This window comes from Chlamydotis macqueenii, chromosome 3, assembly GCF_036417535.1.
Source record: "Chlamydotis macqueenii isolate bChlMac1 chromosome 3, bChlMac1.mat, whole genome shotgun sequence".
Classification (NCBI taxonomy): Eukaryota; Metazoa; Chordata; class Aves; order Otidiformes; family Otididae; genus Chlamydotis; species Chlamydotis macqueenii.
The window spans coordinates 36,098,067-36,121,673 of record NC_141558.1 but is presented as its reverse complement, the minus strand read 5'-3'; the positions used below and the strand labels follow the sequence as shown (position 1 = coordinate 36,121,673).

Genomic DNA, 23,607 nt, shown 5'->3' with positions numbered 1-23,607 from the left:
TGGTTGGCCTTCTGGGCTGCAAGGGCGCATTGCCTGCTCGTGTTGAGCTTCTCATCCACCAGCACTCCCAAGTCCTTCTCCTCAGGGCTGCTCTCAATCCATTCCCCGCCCAGCCTGTATTTGTGCCTGGGATTGCCACGACCCAGGTGCAGGACCTTGCACTTGGCCTGGTTGAACTTCATGAGGTTGGCACAGGCCCACCTCTCCAGCCTGTCAACGTCCCTCTGGATGGCATCCCTCCCTTTCAGCGTGTCAACGGCACCACACAACTTGGTGTCACCGGCGAACTTGCTGAGGGTGCACTCTATCCCACTACTGTCCATGTCGCCGACAAAGATGTTGAACAGGGCTGGGCCCAACACAGACCCCTGAGGGACGCCACTCGTGACCGGTCTCCACCTGGATGTTGAGCCGCTGACCACCACTCTCTGAGTGCAGCCATTCAGCCAACTCCTTATCCACCGAGTGGTCTGTCCATCAAACCCATGTCTAGAGACATGGGTTTAGAGAGAAGGATGTCGTGCGGGACAGTGTCAAAAGCTTTGCACAAGTCCAGGTAGATGATGTCAGTTGCTTGTCCTTTGTCCACCGATGCGGTCACCCCATCATAGAAGGCCACCAAATTGGTCAGGCATGATCTGCCCTTGGTGAAGCCATGTTGGCTGTCACCAACCACCTCCTTGCTCTCCATGTGCCTTAGCATGGTTTCCAGGAGAATCTGTTCCATGACCTTGCCAGGCACAGAGGTGAGGCTGACCGGCCTGTAGCTACCCGTGTCTTCCTTATTCCCTTTTTTAAAAATTGGGGTTATGTTCCCTCTCTTCCAGTCATTGGGCACCTCACCAGACCGCCACGGTTCAAGGACCTCTTTTGTCAAGTTCTATCATGAGATGACGTGCTTCATTCACTACATATATTCTAAATACTACAGCTACAGAGACAGAGGTCCTACCAACAGGAGCACTGCTTAGTCATTATATAGCTTTGACCCACATGATTCATCTTGGAGACTTATGAAAATAGTAAGTAATCATATAATTAGATTTATCAACATATGCACAGGAGTTTGTGCCTAATTTAAGATTGCATGGATAAACAAATGCTAGCATTTCCTAACTTAAGCACTTGATTCTGCAAGCCTCTAGATTTCTTACGCTTTTTTTTACATCCACAGACATTTGCATCATTGGAACCAGACTGATACACAGTTATCAATCTAAAAAGCCTGTCAACCACAAAAAAACAAGGCATCTGAAAGTGTTGTGTAGCAGGGATCAGAGAAGGATAAATGCTGTAGTAAGGACTTATTAATTTGATAGTGTACTTCCAAATGCTGAAATGCTGACAGGGAAGACAACATTCCCTAAATGCAATCCAAATCTCCAAGTCAGGCACTTAACATCAATTGTTGGAAGCACTTGGAAATCTTGGCTGCTCTCTGAACAGAAAAGCTTAAGAAACCCTGTTAAAAACTGAAGTTTTTCCAGAGATCAGCTGCTGTTCATGAGTGTGCACCTCGAAGAAGTGACTTACCAGTCCATATAGTCATTATATGTGGAGCTTGGTGTTCCACAAACATGTGATGGATCACTTTTTTTAGAAACAGTATCTGGTGGTGATAAACCTCTTGAAATGGGATGATCAGATTGTTCAAGACTTGACTGTTTTCCCTACAGAGTGCAAAACAAGATATTATTCCACACAAGGAGCCATAATTAAGAACACAGAAATCACTTTTTCAAAATGCGAAAGCTGCTGCAGCTAGAAAACTACATATTCCTTTTACTTTACCTGTCTATGGCAGCTTTTCTGTGTCACTTCTTGAACTGGCCATTTTTTTCTGGCACTAACACAGTTTAGTTTAATCTGATCCAACTGCTTTCTATAGCTTTCACTGGAACTAGATTGTTGCTGTTGACTTTCCAGACTCTTTGGCTCTGGTATCCTCAGCTTCTGATGCTGGACTTTTTCTGAAAAGGAAAGAAAAAATCAGATTATTAAGGAGACTTGATATTTAGTACTTGAAACAGTTTCTGGCAGATTTATCCAACAGTTTCTAGAATTATACCTCATTTTCTATATCAGAAGAAATTAACCCAGTTGACTTACTGGAATCAAGCATTAAAAGGCATTAATGTAATCTTCAGGATTCATATTAAATTCAGTGTAGTAACATGGCAACTTTCTTAAATCTTAGGATACTACTATAACAGTAATAGAGATATACCTGTTTTCACCAACACAGAACACGATCATATTAATCATTTGTACTACACCATACTGGGACACTGAGCAGGTTTATAAAGCATTTAAGATAAGCTTATTGCAATATTTCAAATTAGAAGTCTTTAACAATAGGCAACCTACAATCCAGTGTAATGACTGAAGCCAGAGACATAAGGGGACAAGGCTCCATCTCATGGTTCCTTTTGCAGGTGTAACAGGACATTGACTTGGTGGAAGATTGCAGGCCAGGCTGCAAATAGCACCACCTAAGTCTTCCTTCAGTTCTTGTTCAGTTTTGTTTTCAAATGACTAGAAAGCAGTATCCTATGCTAAGAAAGAGTTGAGTGCAATTCAGCTACCAAGGACTGAACCACTACAACCAGTATCTTGCCTGGAAGCTTGAATGAAGCACAAACAGGGAAAGTACAACCTGAAACCCAAACTGTTCCCAATGGGAAAGGTTTCACTGAGGGGCTAAGGGGACATTGAAGTTAAAAAAACCATAATTTTTCAAATTAAATATTTTTCCTACAATAGGTAGGTATGTATATCATCCTAAATCCAGCTCTTGCAATGTTATTAGACATTTTCACCTGATTTCTTCAGCAGGATCAGAAATCAGAAAGCCATGTAGGGAACTAGACTTCTGATGAAACACAGAAGTGGCAAGTGTGAAAGATTAGTACATGTATTCCATATTCCTTGGTGTTGGTGCTATTCCAATGCCTATTTATGTTATGTGTATCGTAAGAACTAAGAACATAATGAATTAGCACTATACATCTGCATTTACTTCAAGTCCAGCACTCCACACTTTTGGACAGTGTTCCAGCAAGGATTTGTAGGTTTCGGTTGGGATTTTTTTAGTGGAGATGTTTGTTCAGTTTGGTTTTTTCCTTTTCTTTTACTACTTTCACAGGTACCATTAAAAGTCAATTTTTTATTAAATGCTCCTCAATTTCAAGGAAACCAATTTTTTCTTTTTTTTTTTAATATTTTATTTAGCAATGCATTTTTTTTAAATACAGAGTAGTGATTTTTCAACGCCTATGCTATTTTGAACTAGTAAAGCATCACTTATTAATAGTTACCTTCTTTTTTCATTGCAAGACTTGTATCCATTTTGGTTTTGAGAGTTACAGTTGAATTGGTAGCCATTTCTACACTGTTATCATCCAACATCTGCAAATGTAAAGAATTTTTTTTCTTGTAAGGACCAAAGAAAACAAAGAGCATCTTAAAAAGAATCAAAGGAGATCCCAAGCATAGTGTCCAAAAGACACTTCCTTATGATAATTAATGACCAACACAAAGCAAACAGTGCAAGGTACACAGACAAGTATTACTGACGCTATTTTTAAATCCATCAACACTCTGAATTTCCATCACACAGTTTCTATAACGAAGACCTAAATGCTTTCTATTCTTGATTTTTTTTTTTTGGCGGGGGATGGGGACACAGGACATGAGAATGCAAGGCATAGGTTGAAATAATTCTCTATCAAAAGACATAATTTACAGCTCCATAGAGCACTTAATGAACTCAATTACACTGACTTCATTGAATAAAGTACTTCCCATGAAAAGAAATCATGTCTATAGCTGAAAGAGCTCCTGTAGTCAAGATAAAATCTGTTTATCCCCTCTTCATAAGTCATATGACAGATTTTTAACACCCCCTCCGTTTCTCCCATCAGATGTATTGTTCAGAGAAAGCTCTTTCTGAATGCCAGATTATGCATAGTAATTTTCAAATTTAAAAGCCACAATGAATGTTTCTATTCACAACTGATTACTTAACCCAAAGGAAAATTCTACCTTATTTCTTTTCTAACTGAAAAATACATTATTTTCCTTTCTAACACAATAGGACAGCCAGGTAGAGTTCCTTATGTCTATTTCAATGAGATTTAAGTTACCTGTAAGTCTCCCAGGTCATATGAATCACCCCCACTAGATTTTGGTTCTGCTGGTGGAAAAGGTGCAATGAAGGCTGTACATTTGGAGCCCGATATTTGCCTATTGAAATAACATTGATAATTACATCATATGTCAATATATAATGTAACGATTGCCATTTGTAAATCAGATGAAAAAGACAGTTGTGTGAAGACTTTGCTACAAGTTTCAAATATCAAACAGGTCCACTCTGACAGCCAAGAGAGAAACAATACAAAAAATCTGTAACAATGCGACCATAGTCCTATGAAATAAGAGATGACTTAATTGGTTGTCTTCCACAGAAAATAGTAATAAGCTACAGCTAGGATCCTGAACCCCAATGGTGTCTTCCATAGTAATTTTTAAAATACTTACATTACATTATCCTGCTACTTCCACAGATTTAGAATACTAGGCTTTAACTAACTTCTGAGAGGCTAAATATGCAATTTTTACTCTTCGGTTATGTATTTCTTCCCAAAGTTCCCATTTCTGCATTAATTCAGTCACACAGCAATAAGAGAAGGAGAAAGTTAGCATAACAGACTTGATTGGAGGAGGAAGCCTTCTCCTCTGCTTACTTTCAAGCTATCCTACAGACATGTTACCACATGTAGCAAAGCGTTATTTTAGTTGGCAGATTCTTCCACTACTGAACACTTATTCACAATAAAATGAGTATAATTAAATATCTTAAATAACTTTCTTAATATAATAATCATCATGTGGATTATGTTAAAAATAAGGATTTAAAAATCTTTTGAAGTTAGAAGACTGCCTTGTATCTAATTTTAGAAACTGAAATATGCAAATGTAAAATTATTTTGAACAATTTTTTTTTCTTATTCTCCTTTTCTTTTGAGCATACTGATTAGCCAGAATGAGAAACTGATCTTTGCATGCTCTCAGACAAAGAATCTGAGTAATAAGATATGAAGCAGGTTATTGCAATATCTATTGCAATTATAATAACTATTTGTCAAGAATCTTTCGATCAATTTTAACATTTTTAACATCTGACACTTCCACTATCCAGTAAAAACACTGTTGAAAAGGAGTATTAAAGTCTGTTGTGCTGTAGTAAACTCAACAGCCATACCTCTTCATAACACTAGCTGTAAGTGAGATATCTGTCTTCTTCACATCATCATCATCAGCTACTAGTTCAACAGGAACCCTTCCAAAGGAGCAGACCTAAGAGCAAATTGAAAGTTATTATGTGGAAAGTAGAAAAGTTTAAAATTTTGAAGGAAAATGTAAGATGTTCTACCTGGTTAGGTTTGTTTAGTGGTCTTAATGGATTGTGGTAATTAACTAGAGCATCAAGTTCCTGTGACTTCTCCTCCCTGAAAGCAAGAAAAAAAAAAAACCCACAACACTGTAGTGTCTTTGGTTTTGATTTAACTGATGTTTTAAAAAATTAAATAAGAACTCAAGCCATTACCCAAGAAAAAGTCTGGTAACAGTAGAAGAATTTTCACCAGAATCATTCCTTTTTATGCTTCTGTGATTTCCAACTATGCTCTGAAGTCCAGACTCTTGTGTATTTGATACTGTAAGTAAATTAGCTAGAATTATTCAGATAATACCGCACATTGTATTGGTTTCAGAAGAAAAAAAAAAGTTCTTTTATAATAGGTGAAACTTAAAAATATATGTATTTGCAGTCATCTAGTATCAATGACATATATGACTGTTTTCTACTGATCTAGACAGACTTTATGTAATTATATAAGATATGGTAATTCAGATGAAAACAGAAAAAAGCCAAACACAGACTTAGAACCAGAAGGAGCTTTCCAGGATAAGCACAAAATGTCCTATAACAATTGTTAAATACATTAGGTACTTGTTTTCAACAGCTGTTTACAACTACAACAGCTGTAGTTGTAAACTATGTTTAAACACATAAAAGGGAGAGTCAAAGACCATCCAAACAATTTAACTTCTAAATTAAAAACCTCATTGTTTATATAATCCTATCTGCAGGAGGATAAATACAAGCACCAAAAACATTGGTTTAAATAATATCTTGAGGGAGTAAAGAAGAAACCCACGCTTTCAGAGCAAGGTGATTTTCCCAATCCACATTCTGAGAGTAAACCTCCACTCCAAAATAGCATTATCTGAGGAATGTTTCCAAAGCTTGCTCCACAATGACTTCCCAGGAGATTTAAAACTGCTTACATTTGGATTCTTTCATTGTTCATTCCAATTATTTATCCGTACACACGAAGGGGACACCCACACCTAAATAACTATAATAAATTCTAAATTAAGCATCAAAACTCAAATTAAGCTTGTTTCAGAGGTAGTATCTCAAAAGATAAAACTGTCTAGACAATCCTTACAAACTCCCTGCTACTGCAGAAACCCAAGACACTGATAATAATGTAGCATCATAGAATAGTTAGGGTTGGAAGGGACCCTTAAAGGTCATCTAGTCCAATCCCCCTGCAAGGAGCAGGGACATCTCCAACCAGATCAGGGCTCAGAGCCCTGTCCTGCTTGGCCTTGAATGTTTCCAGGGATGGGGCATCTACCAGCTCTCTGGGCAATCTGTTTCAGTGTTTCAACACTGTAATTGTAAAAAAAAAAAATTTCCTTATGTTTAATCTAAATCTACCTCCTAATTTAAACCCATTACCCCTTGTCCTCTTTACCAGGGCCTTTTGCAACAGTTTCTCCCCATCGTTCCTATAAGCCCCCTTTAAGTATTGAAAGGCCACTATAAGGTCTCCCCGGAGCTCTCTCTTTTTCCAGGCTGAACAGCCCCAACTCTCTCAGCCTTTCTTGATAGGAGAGGTGCTCCAGCCCTCTGATCATCTTCATGGCTGTCCCTCCTCTGGCCAACCTACCCTGTTCTCCTCCTGTTGAACACTTGCTTTTGGGCTCTGACCTCATTTATGTGCTATTTCATTTTAATTTAATATTTCTGTGCTACCTCAGTTATGTTTCTATACATCTATTGAATTTAAAGCATTTAATGGGTGCCTGCAATTGCAAAACCATGCAGTCTTTTCAGTTCTAGTGAAAATTATAAAAAGTAGTGATCACAACATAAATAGGTACATCTTTCACAGGCATACCTTCTCCTTTAGGTTTTCCAGTACGATTTCTGGAAGGCTGCATACTAATTCCCTAGAACTACCTACTGTGTCAGAAGTAGAAGACAAGAATCGGAATATCAGAATTACCAATCATCAATTAAACACTTGTTTTTCTCCCTCAGATTCTCATTCCCCTTCTTCAAGAGGGAGGCACTTTAAATACAGTTTTAGTTATTAAAATCCTAAGAAGCTTCCCAATTTCAGTTACTGAACATGGTTTTCATACTGACAAATCCTAGGCTGAAAGAAATATCCAAGCTACATCCAAAATCTCCTGACAGAGTTAGACTACAGGCACATTCCCTTCTAGAGCAAACTCTACCAAGCAGTTGAAGAGCTTACTTGCTCAGTTACTTGTTACCAAAGACCTTTTGCTAGTCTCTCCACACCTCACTGACCTGCCAACATAGCACTTATGAGAGTAATCCCTAACTCATATTAGGTAAATTCAATTTAATTAGTCTAAGAAATTTGTTAGGTTAAATTAAACCAGTTTTTTTCACTGATAGCAAACTTGAGAGTGGTCTTATAAGCTGTGCCCTTGTACCAGGACAGTGAAAATCAAGGCAGGCAACAGCAAACAGCTCATTCACCAACGCAATCTTAATCCAGTAGAGAATCTTGCTTGGTTATTGAAGATTTAGCAGAAATTTTAGAAGTTATACATCAATCTTAAAATGAAACATCAAGTCAATTCCTAGTCACATTATTTTCACAAAGCTCATTAATAAAGTATATATTTCAGATGTATTTTACAGTAAGCAGAACCAGAAATCAAGTTATTTAAGAAGTCATTCTAAAACCTCAAATCCACAAATAAACAGCTCAGAAAAGCCTGGTCCACCATTCAAGCTATTTTTGCCTAGAGGTGAAGAAGGGAAGGTCATTTCTCAGAGATGAACAAATGACCATGAGAAGTCAGAACACACTAACGCAAATACATCAACACTTTAGTAATTGCCCATGAACACGCTCTGTTCATGTGTTACAATGCAGAAAAGGTAGTTTACTTTTTCAGTTAGAGAACATTGTTGAGTACAAGCTATCTTAAAAGCCTTCAGATATATGCTAACTTCTTAAATTCAGTTATTTTCCTGACAAACCCTTTTTAAAATGGAAATTAGTATCTGATTATTCAGTTAGAAAGATTTCTTCCACAATACAAGATACGTATTTAAAAAAAAAAAAACAAAAACAAATCAGACACCAAGGAACATATATTATAAAAAGTCAAAGACAATTAAGATACTATATAACAAGTCTTTTCATCACATAGGCCTTGTTTTCCATCAGTATAGGAAATTATTCACTTGACTTGATTCAATAAACAGAAGAATTCATGGCTATCTACAGCCTCTCAAGAAACCAAAGTTTAAGGACATTTTTAATATCTTATTATATTATTGCAAGTGTTGCCAAATGTTTGGATTCCTCCTGCCACAACTAATGTTTAACACAAAGGTTGATTCAACAGGAGCCAGTCAAATCTCAAACCACATTCCTGAAGACATATCTATAAGGAAATTAAAACAGACCTATTTTGCACTAATTCTGTCCTTATACAAAGCAAAAATATGGAAGTCTCAGATACCAGTCTTGGAAAAGTTAGTTAAATGCACTTCCATATTTAAGTGGAACCATGTTTTTTTTGCTCCTTTCCACTCCAAACAAATCTATCTCTTGCAAACTTCATGAGGTAGCTGTTCCCTTGTTGAAATTACATACCCAGCAACCAGTATCGGTTATGTTTTATGATACAGTGAAGCACTTCAATTTTGTACTGATAAATACATCGGTTTTGTCCATTTGTAAAATATAAAGTTGAAATGGATTATTTTTCCTAGATTTGACTTTACTGAAATGACTGCCAGAACTTCACCAGCCTGTCACAAGATAGAAGTAAGCTATCTGTATAGTTTAGTCTGCATATTTCAGTTCTAATTCTTCTCCACCACCAGTAGCTCTTATTTCACACTTTCAGCTTTACGTCTCTATTTCAAAGTACGAATACTTAACAAGTCAGAGGAACACCCTCTGCAGAATCTGAGAATCTACCATCCTATGGCTCCTGCAAACTACAGTCACTGCATTGAAGATGGAACCAAATATTGAAGTAACAAAGTTGATAATATAGATAAATATGCTGATTAGACAATAGCAGGTTATGAGTTTGTATGTGGAAGGGACAAACATTAGAAAGATTTTTTTGATCTAGAATTATAACATGCATAAACTCAACCAACATTTTAAGAAGTTGCAACTACCTGCTAAGTTCTCCTTCTCCTCATCTGAAAGCAACTGCTTTTTTTGTGAATGAAAGTTTTTTAGAGCAGTTTCCAACATTTCTAGTGGAACAGCAGAGCACTCCATAGCCTTCTGAAGGAGCTGCTTGCACTTCTTCACGTTTCCTAAGTAGTAAGGAACACAGAGTTAGAAATCAAGGAAATAGAAAACTCTTCTTGGATATCCACTTTAAGGATATTGCCTGGAACTAGTTATAAGTGAATCATGTAAGTCAATTTTTCACATGAAGTTGAACACCGAGTCACAAAAAGTATGCTTTATGAACTCACAAAACTGCATTCTCAGTAATTGTTTGGTTTTAAAGGAACTGTAAGGAAATACAACACAAATTCTAAAATCCTTTTTTTTTTCTGTAGTATCAGCAAGGAAAGACAACCTTTATGGACTTTCATTAGATCTGACCAGATACAAACTTTTACATATGCATTATAAAACATCTTTAATGCACTGAATAGAAATCAAAGTTAAAAGCGGCTGTTAAAAATCAAACATCGCTACTCCAGAAAGCACTACAGTTAAGAAAAGAGGACTGAAAATGAAAGATATTGTTTCATTACAGTTTTACACATTACTAAATGCCATAAACAGAGGTTGAAGAGAACTAGAGGGAGAAAAGGGGGTGTTTTAACAAAACATAATGAAAACAGTCAGTTTACATATATAAGCATGTGCACGTACAGCTATTAAAAAAACCATAAAAATCAAATAAGGAAGGAAGCATACTGCAACCAAAATATTTTCCTAGGTTTAGAGAGCATGAGGACAAAATGCAATGTTTTGTTACAGCTGTTTAATGACCTTGAAGTCCCAGATGTCCTCCTTCCTCAGTTCCAAAGCAGCGAAATGTAGACCACTGTGTTCTTATAGGTTCCACATGTGTATATAATTAAGTATTTCTTATAGTATATAATATTATATTTCAGAGCTCCATGATGTCTCCAGCACTCAAAACTCCACAGATAACTAAAGCTAGATGTTGGTGTCAGCTGCAAATCACACTGGTGGAGAGTGAAGTGTATATATTAGGAACTTATGCTTATGTAACCTATTCTAAGAATATTAAATGGGTGATGTTGGACACTGAAGCAAGGAAATGCCAAAATAAGAATGGCTATGATTTAATTTAGATCTATTTTGTGCATATTTGTTACTACTTTTTTTTTAAACTATATAATCAAATATTATTTTTCTCCCAAATCCTTAGCAAGTGGATAGGCTTAGTATTTCTTTTCAAGAATCCTTAAGCAGCATTCTACCTTTGGCTATATTTAGTAACCACACATTGCTTCAGCAAGACCTGCTACTCAAAAGGAAAAGTAAATCCTCCTAGTATTATGTGCCTCACTGAATAAGAAATAACAATATCAAAACACCTACATGAAAAATGAAAAGCTCCATCCCCCTTAACAGGTGAGGAACCAAGGCACAAAAGTAAAGCCAGAAGTTTCTATGAGTTTCAGATCAGTCCAGTTCACATACAAAAAGCCAGAATGATACACCTAGGCATAATGTTTTATATAAGCAAAAGTTGAGTATTATTTATGGTCTTGAATTCCAAGCAATTCACAGCAAATCTCCTTCAAGCACACCAAAAGCAAGGAAGAGACAGCTCCTCATGTGCCCTATTTAAATTAAGTTGTATTCAGCATTTAAATAAAAACAAAACAGAATGCCACCTTTATTGTGTCACTCCATTTTCAGCTCATGAAGATTCAATTTAAAAGAAAATCAGTATCAATTTGCCAACCATAATTTCAGAATTTTGACTTGAGCTTCAGCTCACAATTTTGCAAATTTGCTATAATTAACTCTTCTTAATACAAAGGGAAATACAGATTAATCCAGAAGCAATTGGCAAGTGTGCCAAAACACTATTGAAATGACTGAGATGAGGGGGTAACAAAGCACTACCCTCCTTCCTTTCCCTCTAGCCTAAACTCAACACACTCAGTGAAAAAGTAACAGCACTTTTAAAGTAACAATGTACAACTCACACATGACATTAATCCTCTCTGAAGCACCCAGCAGGGACACTACAGCTCCATACACATTACCAAATATCAGATAGACCAGCTCAAAGGCAGCAGATATAAATCAGAGAGCACACTGAAGATAAAACTAAGCCAGGCATAAATGGCTTATTTCTTTGGGATTAGGATTTCATTTCAGGTTGACTATTTGCTGTCAAAGAGAAACTATTGCATTAACACATCCCATATACATGTGGTAATTAAATTCACAAGTGATTGTGATAGAAGGATTAATTTAGTCATTGGTAACCATTAGTAACATTTCTACACTTTACGTGAATTACAAAATAGTTTTTTTTATTATACTACTTTCAATATCTTTATTATTGATGAATTACTGTTTTATTATCTTTTTAATAAGCATATAGTGCTCACTAAACATTTTTGGGTAGGCAGCACGACCTTGCTAGCAAGCACCAGGGCCACCTCCCCTGCACACAATAGGAAAGAAGTTACATAAGCCAAGGTGAACTTTGTGGACTACTGGTCCAATATATTGGAGGCCCTATTGTTTTAAGTATACTGGAGCATAACTTACACAGTCTACAGAACTGGAAGAGCAAAAGAAAGAAAAAACCTCAAAGAGTTTAATAAGTGAAGGAAAAAAGGGGAAAAAAACCAAACAAAACATATCAAGTGATGCAAAGGCAATAATTCATCACCTCCTACCAGCAGGCCAACGCCCAGCCAGTTTCCAAGCATCTGCTGCTGTGGAAAAACTATCCTCCAGTTCTTTATTGCTGAGCATGATGCTACATGGCATAGAATATCCCTTTGGTCAATTCAGGTCAGTTGTCCCAGCTGCATCCCCTGTCAACCTCTTGGCCACCACAAGCCTTTGGGCAGAGGAGAGGCCAAGCAAGAAAAATTCTTGACACTGTTCAAGCACTGTTCAGCAACAGCTAAAACACTGGTGTGTTATCAACACTGTTGTAGTCACAAATCTAAAACACAGCATCATATGAGCTGTTAAGAAAATTAACACCACCCAAGCCAGATTCAGTACACCAAGGAACAGGATAAAGAAGGGAACCAGTGTTTTTAAAAGACATTATTACTCTCATATCAGAAATGGCTTGTCAAAAACACTGCTGTAAGGCACCATATGATGAAGACTATCATTCCATTTTGAACACTGACAAACTGCACCCTTTCCCGCCGCCCCAACTGACTGGAACACAGCATCTACAATACTGTCAAAAAAGTCAGTCCACAGCATTTATATGCAACAGAAGATATGAACCACCTCCACTGTCCCAGTATGAATGTTCAACAGGAAACAGAAGAATCAATTAAAATCCAGTTGCTAGCTACTTAAGAACCTGAGTGGCAGAGAGGGAAATTTAATTGCACCAAATTGCACATTTAGAGCATATTTTGGTTTAACTAAAAACCCAGAGAATCTACAGTTGCTCTTTGGAAGAAGCCAGAATTTCTTCCACAAGCAAGCTGAAAGTATCTAAAGGGAAGTTACTACCCAAATTTGAGTACCATTTTTTTAACACAGCAACAGTCTCACTCATACCTCCCACTGCAAGATCTAAGCTTAAAAAAAAACCCAGAAGTCACTGTCTATTTTCATCTTGTTTGGAAAGTTATTTCTAAAACATGAATACTATTAAGAACTGTGCACATGTTTTCATCAAAATGAACACACATGTTCTTGTCAAATTTCAAACAAAAAGAAAACCCAGTTTTTTCTTTTTCTGATTTAATACCTATCCGTATCCTTGCAAATTATGTAACAGAGCAGAAGTTTGAAACAACAAAGTCTAGAAAAACACAGAAGAGCAACATCAAATAAGTTTTTCTACACACCTTGTGATAGCTCAAACTGTGCAAAAGCCACATGCACAAAAGCAAATTTCTTGCAGTTCAGCCTGGCCAGATGAAATTGGTCCCGTGCCTCCTCTGGATCTTGAAGACTGTAAAGACAGCATATCAATAGTTACATAAGGTGAAGAGTCTGAGTAACATGGATTAAGTTCCATATGCTGGAACTTATGGCTGTAGATAATTCTGAAAAAGTAATCCATCTATAGTCAAAGTTTTTCTTCTTCCTTAGAGCCATCAGTGAAGTACAAATAAGCAAAGAGTCTTAAAAAGCCAATAACTGAAAGACATACACAGAGACAGAGAGAAATATAGATATATATCTTAAGCTGACCCTTTCCAAAAACCAGAATTTGCTCAAATCTGAAGACAATCTGAATTAAGGACTCATTCTTTGTCACTGCTTATATTATTCCTCAAAATATGTAGATCTTTTCCCTCAGAACACCCACTAACCTGTACCTATAGCCCTTCCAGGCTACATGGCAACACTATCCAGAGAAAAATATCCATTCTTCTAAATGCATTCACTCTTACATGAAAAAGGTTGCAAGGCAGGGGGACAGGGAGGAGACAGCTTTAGAAACACCAAGTGTGGAAAAATGTATCTCATTAAACAAGTCAGAAGAATTATATACACTATTAGTTATATCCTGCAGCAATATGGTCACAAAGTTTCCAATCCATTACATTAAAGCAATACTGAACTCCGAAGTTTTGCTAGAGGTTATGAGTTTTTCCACATTGAAGAGCTTCCGCAGCTGCACCCAAATTGTCAGATTCCCTTAGCAGAGATGTAGGTCAATGGAGGACATTGTTTCTGTTGGTATATTTATAATACCATACCTATAGAAAACTAAGACACAACAAGACCATTTATCCAGTAGCTACCTCCATCAAGGGTTCTATGGGAACACTGACTCCTTACAAGATGTAGGAAATTCATTCTATTTTCCCCATGCTCCTAGGCAACACACTCTTACCAGTTAAATTTAGTAGCACAAGGTGGATTTAAGTCCATTTTCTGCAGACACACCAGAAGCAGCAATGGCAAACATGGTAGACTTCAAAAATGTAGGATTGTGCCACAAACTCAATAAAAGATACTTCACATTTAATAGTTTCTTACTTTTACTAAATTTTAATCCTAGTTTTACATTCAGTCATAGATTGCTAAGTAGGACAACTGAGATGCTTGCACACAGTACACCAACATTTAAATATTTCAGAGGATATACAGCTTAGGTAGATATTTTTCAAGACAGAAAAGGCCTGAATCTATAGCACAATGAAATAAATTAACATGTTGTATCAATGGACTCAGTCTCTCTTTTTAATATTATAAAAAAGTTCTTTTAACACTTATTAGCAAAATTCACAATCAAGAACTAAAGGAATTTCTTCCAAAATTCTACCCTGGTTCAACAGTTAAGCAAAGGTAGTATTTAGAGGTGGGGATGATGAAAAATTTATTACAATGGTTAAAAAAAAACTAGGTACAGAAAAATACAACACAGAAAGCAAAAGATAACATATTGCCAGTAGAATTCTGTGGAATTAAGAATGAGAAAAGTCTCTATCATAGTTAAGGCATGCTACTGGACTCCAGTAAGCATAATAAACTCAGCTCTGATCATCCAAAGGAACAGGACAGGCACAAGAATAACCCACCTGCAGGCAAAGTCAGAGTAACACAAATGAAGCTGTAACATGTGAGTTACATTCACTTTCAGAAAGCATGTCAAAATTTAAGTTCCTATAGAAAGCAGCAACAACCTGGATAGCAATATGCAGAACAAGACCTAATGTTAGCAACAGGCATTAAGTGTCACACACTTGGTGGCACTGTTCTACAGCCAGAAGCATTACATGAAAGCAAGCCTGACATGGTTAAAGTGCAATATAGATTTAAAAAAAAAAAACAAACATACAAACAAAAAAAAACCTCACAGATGAAACTGGCTGTTCATGTTTGCATGTTTGAGAGCACATTCAAGGGTTTTTCAGACAACCTCAGTATCATAACAGGTCAATATCATAATAGATACTACAATCTCAAACTGTTGTCACTGCTTCTGAAGTTTGTGGTGCTCTGACTTGCTTTTCCTGTTGGGTGGAACATTTGGGAGAACAGCAAGCAGAACTCTGTGGAAGAGCACCTTTCTTCTCCCACCAAAGGCAGTATCACTAGAGCACCTACATATCAACATGCTACTTTACTTGCAAAAACTAAAAGAAAAAAAAATCAGAAGCACTTCTAGAAAGTCATTAGAGGACTGAATTTTCATTAGCAGCAGCTAAAACTGAGCAGTGACAAAACAGATAGTACTAGATAAGCTAACAGCCAGGAGCAGAGAAGGCAAGTCTAAAACAGCAGGGGAATCTCAAGACACTGAGAAAATTGTGAGCAATCAGTGAACGTGCCAAACGAGGGGGGTCTGCTACAGACCACCTGACCAGGAAGACCCAGTGGACGAGGCCCCTCTATAGACAAATAGGAGCAGCCTCACAGTCACAAGCCCTGGTCCTTATGGGGGACGTTAACCACTCCCATATCTATTGGGAGGACAACATAGCAGGGCATAGGCAATCCAGGAAAGCGTGGTTGCCAACTTCCTTATTCAAATGATAGAGGAGCCAATGAGAAGAGGTGCTATGCTGGACCTTGTTCTCACCAACATGGAGGGGCTGGTGGCGAATGCAGAGCTCATGGACAGCCTTGGCTACAGTGACCATGAGATGGTAGAGTTCGAGATCCTTAGGGCAGCAAGGAAGGTTTGCAGCAAATTTTCTACCCTGGACTTCACAACAGCAGACTTTGGCCTTTTCAGGGATCTGCTTGGTAGAAAGGCCTGAAGTGAAGAGGGACCCAAGAAAGCTGGCTAATATTCAAGGAACACCTCCTACAAGCTCAGGAGCGATGCATCGCAACAAAGAGGAAGTCAGGCAAAAACACCAGGCAGCCTGCACAGATGAATGAGGAGCTCTTGGACAAATTAAAAAACAAAAAGAGAAGACTACAGAGGGCAGAAGCAAGGACAGGTAGCCTGGGAGACATATAGAGAGATTGTCTGAACAGCCATAGATCAGGTAAGGAAAGCTAAAGCCTTGACAGAATTGAATCTGGCCAGGGACATCAAGGACAAGAAAAGCATCTATAGGTACATAAGGGATAAAAGGAAGATCAGGGAGAGTGTGTGCCCTCTCCAGAAGGAAATGGGAGAACTGGTTACTCGGGACATGGAGAAGGCTAAGGTACTTGTTGACTTTTTTTGCCTCAGTCTTCACTGGCGAGGGCTCTAGCCACATCGCCCAAGTTGCAGTAGGCAAAAGCAGGGACAGGGAGAATGAAGAACTGCCCACTGTAGCAGAAGACCAGGTTTGGGACCATGTAAGGAACCTGACAGTTCACAAGTCTATGGGACCTGATGAGATGCATCCACAGGTCCTGTGGGAACTGGCAGATGAATTTGCTAAGTCACTGTCCATCATATTTGAGAAAACATGGCAGTCTGCTGAGGTTCCTGCTGACTGGAAAAGAGGAAACATAACCCCCATTTTTAAAAAGGGAAATAAGGACGACCCAGGGAACTACAGGCCAGTCAGTCTCACCTCTGTGCTTAGCAAGGTCATGGAGCAGATCCTCCTGGAAACCAGGCCAAGGCACATGGAAATTGAGAGGGTGATTGGTGACAGCCAGCACAGCTTCACTAAGGGCAGATCATGCCTGATCAGTTTGGCAGCCTCCTACAACAGGGTTATAGCATTCGTGGATAAGGGAAGAGCAACTGACATCGTCTACCTGGACTTGTGCAAAGCATTTGACACTGTCCCACACAACATCCTTGTCTCTAAACTGGAGAGACATGGGTTTGACAGACGGACCACTCTAACACCAAGCTGTGTGATGATGTCAACACACTGCAGGGAAGGGATGCCATGCAGAGGGACCCTGACAGGCTGGAGTAGTGGGCCCCTGAGAACCTCATGAAGTTCTCATTGGCAAGTAGAAGGTCCTGCACACGGGTCACGGCCATCCTCAGTATCAATAAAAGCTGGGCAAAGAACAGACTGAAAGCAGCCCTGCCAAGAAGAACTTCATTGATGAGAAGCTCAACATGAGCCAGCAATGTGCGCTTGAAGACCAGAAAGCCAACTGCATCCAGGGCTGCATCAAAAGAAGCGTGGAGAGCAGGTCGAGGAACGTGATTCACCCCCTCTACTCTGCTCTCATACTCTGCTGGAGTACTGCGTCCAGCTCTGGAGCCCCCAACATAAGAAGGGTATGGACCTGTTAGAGCGAGTCCAGAGGAGGGCCACGAAGATGATCAGAGGGCTGGAGCACCTCTCCTATGAGGACAGGCTGAGAGAGTTGGGGCTGTTCAGCCTGGAGAAGAGAAGGCTCTGGAGAGACCTTATAGTGGTCTTCCAGTACCTCAAGGGGGCCTAAAAGAAAACTGGAGACAGACTTTTGACAAGGGCATGTAGTGATAGGGCAAGGGGTACTAGCTCTAAATGAAAGAGGGTAGATTTAGATTAGATATAAGGAAGAAATTTTTTACTGTGAGGGTGGTGAAGCACTGGAACAGGTTGCCCAGAGAAGATGTGGATGCCTCATCCCTAGAAGCATTCAAGGCCACATTGGATGGGGCTTTGAGGGACCTCATCTAGTGGAAGATGGCCCCTGCTCACAGCAGGGGGGTTTAAACTGGATGATATATCTTTAAGGTCCCTTCCAACTCAAGCCATTCTACGATTTTAAGATACGCTTTACTCCACTTACACAAAAACATCTTACCTCTTCAAGATACTAAGGATTCACAGCAGGTCATTATTCGCTTCTGCTTGTTTCTCAACAGTAGTTTCAACAGATTACTTCCATTGTATGGTTTTAGTAAACACTGATGCAGCAAGATCCATGCAAATTACAGTAAAGACAAAGAGGCAGACCATATCATACTGCAAGATCAAGCCACCTGCCAAAAAGCCAAATGGGAGGATGTACAACAGAAAAAGACTAGCTATATTCACTGGAAGACCATCTGCTCAATTCTAATTGTTAAGGATTGCTGCAATGTTAAAATGCAGCTCTTAATCAAAATATTTGCTGTTACAGTATCTCAAGTGACAAAAGAACTCCTTACGAAAAAATCAAACTATAATTGTCCCAAATTATGTCTGAAGAAGTCTGAACCACTGCACTGTTCAAATTTGGATTGAATAAAACAATAAATGGCCACAATCTGTTGTGGTCTAGCCCTACTCAGCAGCTAAAATACCACAGTCATTCACTCCTCCCTCACCACGCCCCACAGTGGGACAGGGAGGAGAATCTGTAAAGAAAACAGGGCAAAACTCGCGGATTGACATAAAAACAGTTTAAAAGAAAATAGATGGAAAACAAACAACAAACCAGTAACAGAAAATACTTAAGCACATAATTTACAGAACAATAACTCACAGGGGATCCTGATGCCTGTCTTCCTCCCCTCCGCACAGTCCTAACTTTATATACTGAGCATAATGTCACATGGTATGGAATGGCCCTTTGGCCAATCTGGGTAAACTATCCCAGGTGTCTCTCCCAGCCAGGGGGCCACCAGCTCCAGTTCCTCTCCCAGCTCAGGTGAAAATTAACTCTATCCTAGCCAGAACCAGGACACAAAACTAATTTCATAAGTATGAAAGTACAGAATGATGTTCCGAGACATTCTTCCTACCCTAATGCAGCTATTTAATGTAGTTGGGATGCATCTTTCTTAGAAGGGAGAAAGCAGACTACACAAGGATAGACCACTATGGCTTGACTAAATAGATTAGATAATAGGAAATTGTCTACCTCACAGCCAAATCAGTTATAGAAGTCTACAGGAAAATTAATTCTAACTTACAACATACACAGCTTAATACACAGATTCTTTAGTTACCAAAAGTTATACCAAATTTCACCAATGCAGTTTCTTTTGAGCTGAAGAAAATAAAAAAAAAGCGGGGGGTCTCATGCTATGTACCTTGTACATAGAACCCAGAAAAAAAAGTGTGTTAACATCTCTGAATCAAATAGCTCTGAACAATCATCTTTATTAGCATATACAAAATATTCAAGTACTGTGGAGACAACAGATAAGCTGACTAGCCAAAGCTGCTCAGTTTCAAAGAGTTGACATGAAAACACCTCTATTCATAATTAGTTGTAGAAACTACTAATGAAAACAAACTTTATCATCATGCAAATTCTGAAGGAGTAGTTCTTACACTGAAAATTTATACTTACGCTTTCAACTCAGCGAATCTCACAAGGATGCGAGCATAGCTCTCATCTTGACTATGCTTTTCTGCAGGTAATGCAGTCACCGCTTGACTGTAACGACCAATGAGTCTATTCAGCAGGCTAACATCCATCTGAGGAATACCCTTTTTCTCTAGCCTAAGCAAAAAACACAGCCAATCTTCTGGATTATTTGTTGTCATCATTATTTGATTAACAGTTCCAGAGTTATCTAACAGAAAAATAACAAAGGAGATTGATTAAAACTGTAGCAAATATGAACAGAAGAAAATACTTTTTAAAAGCCTTCATGTAAGAATAGTAGTGTTTTGGGTGAGTGGAGGGCGGAGGTGTTTTTGGTTTTTTTGTTTGTTTGTTTTTCGGGGGGTTTTGTTTGGTTGGTTTTTTTTACAAAAGGTTAGAGCAATGCAGTTAACTAAGAAACAAGGAGTTTAAATGCATTTTGTGGTCATTAATACTGAAGAAATGCTAAACCTTAAATCTTTTCAGTTAGCCTAGACTAAGAATGAAAGAGCCATTAAGATCAAGTGCATAAGTGACAACAGAGTAACAAAAACACATACCTGTTGTATCAGCTGAGATTTTAGTACAGTTAAGTTCATCTGTGATATTGTCTTCATTTCTGTATTTGTTTTTCAAGTCTCTAACTCTATTCATGATTGAAGCAATTTGTGACAATCCTCTTTCACTTAGGTCCTCCTCCTCCATCTGCAGACAGACACAAGGTTAAAAACCAGTGAAGTTACTGAAGAATCCTGTTGCAGTTCACCTTAACTGGAATTACCATAGGAAAGCCTCTCATGTATGTTTTGCAGATTAATTGAGACTCAACCACATTATGTAACATAAATACTCTATTAAGCCTTTGTCAACATAGTTATACAAGTAACTTCTTAGTAGAAGCCAATATAGAGGAGCAAGAGGAATCAGTACTTAACTGATCTGCCCAAATACTAGTCCATGCTTCACAGTAGCCCTTTCCAATAAGGTATACCCAGTGTCTGAGTAAAATGGGAGTGGGATATGTCACCTGAATAGCTATGAGTCTATTGTATCAAATCGCATCCTGAATCCATAGATTAGGATGGTTAAGAGTGGGTGAGAATATCTTTAAAGATCTGTCCTTGAACTGTACCCATTTCCTCAAAGTATAGATGAAGTCAGCTTCTCCAAAACCTGAAGCACCAAGAAGATCCAAAGAAATTTACCTCAGTTTAGTAATATCGCGATCTCTCATTACAACTGTAATTGCTAGCAATTCCCAGATGGATTTTTTTTTTTAAAACACAATATTTATATTTTTCTCACCAATGTAAAAGGTTCATTATTCTTTTTACAGTGATAGCTTGCCAAATATAGTAGACAAAAAAAAATTAATTTTCTGCATAAAGTTGATCTTAACTCTCATCAGTACATGTCAAACTTACATTTCAGGTGTACCTCTTAACTGTTCAAGATTCAATGTGTCCTATATGGAGGAAATCTCTCCTCAAGAGAGGATATGCCTTGTCAAAAAGATAATGTGGGTGAGGGTCAGGCTGTCTCAGATGATCTCAATAATCCAGCAAAAGCAAGAAATGTAGCTCTCCATCCTGAAGAAGTTCCTGTGTATCAAAAACTGAATGGTTAGACTCAAGAGTAAATGAATATCAGCATATCCCATAAGTTTGCCTTTTCTTCACAAAAAACTGTGTTTCTGGGATATCATTAAATCAATAAGACAATTCCCAGTTAGTAATAAAACAGTACAAAAAAGCTGAAAGATTGCTTTTGAACTAAGGACAAGTACTTCCAAATATGTCAGCTTGTTATTACATTTACAGATTAAAAATACACTACGGGCATAATCACCTGTGTATCGTCATGATTTGCAACTAATCTTTCTACTCATGCCAAAGTTCAACTGTAAGCAAGTATTCAGAGTCTCATTTTGGCTTAATCTGCTGCATGACTACTTGTAAAGAAAACATTTGCCATTTATATCTCTTTTTCCTCCAAGTTAATTGATTGGCCTAGTGAAAAAATTACTGTTATCCTATTACTTATATTTTCCTTATACCTCCACACCATTGTGGCTGCACTGTTAGCTTAAATATTTGTTTAGCTCTGTTCCTATGGCCTGGTTAAAGCATCTACTAATGTCAAGAGACTATATGTTGAAGAACTTTAGGTCCCCTACTCTGTGTAGAAGAGGTAAAATGCCACCTATCCCTCTAAATCAGGAACTTTTCCCATGCATGTGTTTCCTGACACTTCCCCTCATCCGAATATTTAGGTTATCATTCCCATGCAGAAGTGTCACACACAAAAGGAAAACTAACTGTAGCTGCCACCTTCTATAGTATTTGCATTATTCTATTCATATATTCAGTTCATTATTTAAGTGCACATTTAAGCAAAGATGCACATGCTTGCACATAGTACAGAAAATGCTGTCAGTTACAGGAAGCAGAACTGTCTCTAAGTGCAGTTATATCAACATTGCTTAAACACACTGCAGTACTACTACTATTACATGAACATTTAAGTGTTTGAAAGTTCCTGCCCTCAGGATCTTGCCACCTCTGTTCAAGGCAAGTGAGAATGGAAACGTGATAACACACAATTATCTTCAGAAACACATGGCTTAATCTGTCATTCATCCATTTATCAGTTAGTATTCAGTAGATTTAACAACAGAAGCTAGTTTTTATTACTGCTTTGAAGGAATAGAGAGTATTTTCACACTGCAGAGTTTCTTCTTTAGAAGACCTCCTTGTTAAAAGATACAAGCTTTTAGGTTACAGTCTAAAGAACAAATTGCAATGTTAGGAATAAAAAAAAATATCCAGTGACTTTTGCTTACTTAAGACACATATTAAAGAATCATTACTAGAAAGTCAAGCTAAACTTGTCCATAAGCAGTCACCAAAGCCCTCCAAATCTTCTCCAAAATCGGCTCCCTTTGCACCGCATGTGACACCCTGATTACAAGACTTGAGTTACAAGATTATTAATTTGTTTTCTAACTTGAGAGACTCAATTACTCACTGCTAACCTGTTCTCTGCTGCAGCCACTAGTAGAAGTCTTGCCTTTATCCAGCCAATATTGCCCAAACTACATAGAAACATGGTGTTTTTGAAGCCTTTATTCATGCATTAAAAAAAAAATACATACATATACATATGCATAATCTTTGCTCTGTTTTGTTTACAAGTCCTAAAGCCTAAATGAGGATTTTGTTAAAGGGAAACAAAATTGCCCAACATTAAAAAAAAGCAACACAATTTTTAAAAATTAGCAACATTAACTATGAAAAGAAATAGAAAATTAAAATTCTAGTGTTCGCTGCGAAAAAAAAAAGAGAAGATCCAAAGATACAAAATAGGGCTAATCAGAAAGTGGCTCAACAGCTGAGAAGCAGGTGAGCTACTGCAGCACAAACAAACTGGAGGCTGTGCAGCCTGTAAGAGTTAGTAACAGGCAGCCGAGAACAGCAGCACACAAAACCACCAAGGCACAATTTTAAGTTCTGAAGGCTTAAGGACATAGCCAAGCAGTAACAACCGACATAACTGAGAGAGGTTTAGATTTAGGGTATCATTTCAGGAATAACTATTGCTTTATCACCTGCACTAGCGAGAACTGGATACTTATTCCAAGATCTTTCTCTCCTTTTCTCTCTCCTTGCCCACATACACCTTCCTGTTTCCACAACAATTTGAGTACATTAGCATCAAGCACAGGCCTGTTTTGCGTCTGTTTCTATGAAGTGCTACTCCTCAGCCTAACCTGAACGACGGATTGATAGCTTCACCCAATTACATCTTATGATGCGTTGCCAAGTCTGCAGCCAGTTGCATTATCCAGAATTTCTTTTTTTTTCTTTAATTT

At 38.1% G+C, this 23,607-nt stretch overlaps 1 protein-coding gene across 2 annotated transcripts in view; it reads right to left on the bottom strand.

The window, feature by feature from the left end:
- The window catches only part of TTK (TTK protein kinase), a 32,974-nt gene extending 12,533 nt beyond the window's left edge, over positions 1 to 20,441 (bottom strand). The window contains exons 1-11 of one of the 2 annotated variants that reach the window (XM_086745018.1): positions 20,297 to 20,441; positions 19,719 to 19,944; positions 13,430 to 13,536; positions 9,542 to 9,685; positions 5,612 to 5,720; positions 5,438 to 5,513; positions 5,267 to 5,361; positions 4,146 to 4,245; positions 3,318 to 3,462; positions 1,792 to 1,970; positions 1,534 to 1,670 (exon numbers count right to left, since the gene is read on the bottom strand). In XM_086745018.1, the coding sequence (XP_086601144.1) occupies positions 1,534 to 1,670; positions 1,792 to 1,970; positions 3,318 to 3,462; positions 4,146 to 4,245; positions 5,267 to 5,361; positions 5,438 to 5,513; positions 5,612 to 5,720; positions 9,542 to 9,685; positions 13,430 to 13,536; positions 19,719 to 19,944; positions 20,297 to 20,441 (1,463 nt within the window). The remainder of the gene's footprint in view (positions 1 to 1,533; positions 1,671 to 1,791; positions 1,971 to 3,317; positions 3,463 to 4,145; positions 4,246 to 5,266; positions 5,362 to 5,437; positions 5,514 to 5,611; positions 5,721 to 9,541; positions 9,686 to 13,429; positions 13,537 to 19,718; positions 19,945 to 20,296) is intronic. The other variant, XM_086745019.1, reaches the window with a different exon arrangement.
- Positions 20,442 to 23,607: the final 3,166 nt, after the last annotated feature.